Source organism: Gorilla gorilla, chromosome 4 (genome assembly GCF_029281585.2).
Source record: "Gorilla gorilla gorilla isolate KB3781 chromosome 4, NHGRI_mGorGor1-v2.1_pri, whole genome shotgun sequence".
NCBI classification, from domain to species: domain Eukaryota; kingdom Metazoa; phylum Chordata; class Mammalia; order Primates; family Hominidae; genus Gorilla; species Gorilla gorilla.
Window position 1 is genome coordinate 42,651,150 of NC_073228.2, and position 1,323 is coordinate 42,652,472.

Genomic DNA, 1,323 nt, shown 5'->3' on the forward strand with positions numbered 1-1,323 from the left:
TTGTAGGTTGATTTTGTATCCTGCAACTTCACCGAATTTGTTTGTTAGTTCTAATAGCTTTTGGTTTCGGGTGGTCTTTTGAAATAACCCAGTCAGACCAAAACTAAAAAAAAGAAGAAGAAGAAGAAGAAAAATAAAGACATGGGACACCATAAGGCAACCAAATATTAAAACTGGGGCATTCCAGAAGGCAAAGAGATAGGCAAAGTCATAGAAAACCTATTTAACAAAATAATAGCTGAAAAATTCCCCTAAGTCTTACAAAAGATATAGACATCCAGATATAAGAAGCTCAAAGATCCTCAAATAGATTCCACCCAAAAGGTCTTCTCCAAGGCACATTACAGTCAAAAGTTAAAGACAGAGAATTCTACAAACAGCAAGAGCAGGCCAGGCATGGTAAGTCACACCTATAATCCCAGCACTGTGGGAGGCCAAGGAAGGGGGATCCCTTGAGCTCAAGAGTTTAAGACCGAGATCGATCTAAGATGGCGACTGTCGAACCGGAAACCACCCCTACTCCTAATCCCCCGACTACAGGAGAGGAGAAAACGGAATCTAATCAGGAGGTTGCTAACCCAGAACACTATATTAAACATCCCCTACAGAACAGATGGGCACTCTGGTTTTTTAAAAATGATAAAAGCAAAACTTGGCAAGCAAACCTGTGGCTGATCTCCAAGTTTGATACTGTTGAAGACTTTTGGGCTCTGTACAACCACATCCAGTTGTCTAGTAATTTAATGCCTGGCTGTGACTACTCACTTTTTAAGGATGGTATTGAGCCTATGTGGGAAGATGAGAAAAACAAACGGGGAGGACGATGGCTAATTACATTGAACAAACAGCAGAGACGAAGTGACCTCGATCGCTTTTGGCTAGAGACACTTCTGTGCCTTATTGGAGAATTTTTTGATGACTACAGTGATGATGTATGTGGCGCTGTTGTTAATGTTAGAGCTAAAGGTGATAAGATAGCAATATGGACTACTGAATGTGAAAACAGAGAAGCTGTTACACATATAGGGAGGGTATACAAGGAAAGGTTAGGACTTCCTCCAAAGTTAGTTTAGTGATTGGTTATCAGTCCCACGCAGACACAGCTACTAAGAGCGGCTCCACCACTAAAAATAGGTTTGTTGTTTAAGAAGGACACCTTCTGAGTATTCTCATAGGAGACTGCGTCAAGCAATCGAGATTTGGGAGCCGAACCAAAGCCTCTTCAAAAAGCAGAGTGGACTGCATTTAAATTTGATTTCCATCTAAATGTTACTCAGATATAAGAGAAGTCTCATTCGCCTTTGTCTTGTACTTCTGTGTTCA

At 40.9% G+C, this 1,323-nt stretch overlaps 1 protein-coding gene across 1 annotated transcript; it reads left to right on the plus strand.

Annotated features, from left to right (window-relative positions):
- Positions 1-481: 481 nt before the first annotated feature.
- Positions 482-1,088, plus strand: LOC101146847 (eukaryotic translation initiation factor 4E-like). The gene has a single exon (XM_055387692.2). It carries the CDS (start codon positions 489-491, stop codon positions 1,071-1,073), a length of 585 nt encoding a protein of 194 aa, XP_055243667.1. The 5' UTR covers positions 482-488; the 3' UTR covers positions 1,074-1,088.
- Positions 1,089-1,323: the final 235 nt, after the last annotated feature.

Bases quoted from the DNA above. Each gene is read 5' to 3' on its own strand.
- LOC101146847 (XM_055387692.2), top strand. From the start codon at position 489: ATGGCGACTGTCGAACCGGAAACCACCCCTACTCCTAATCCCCCGACT.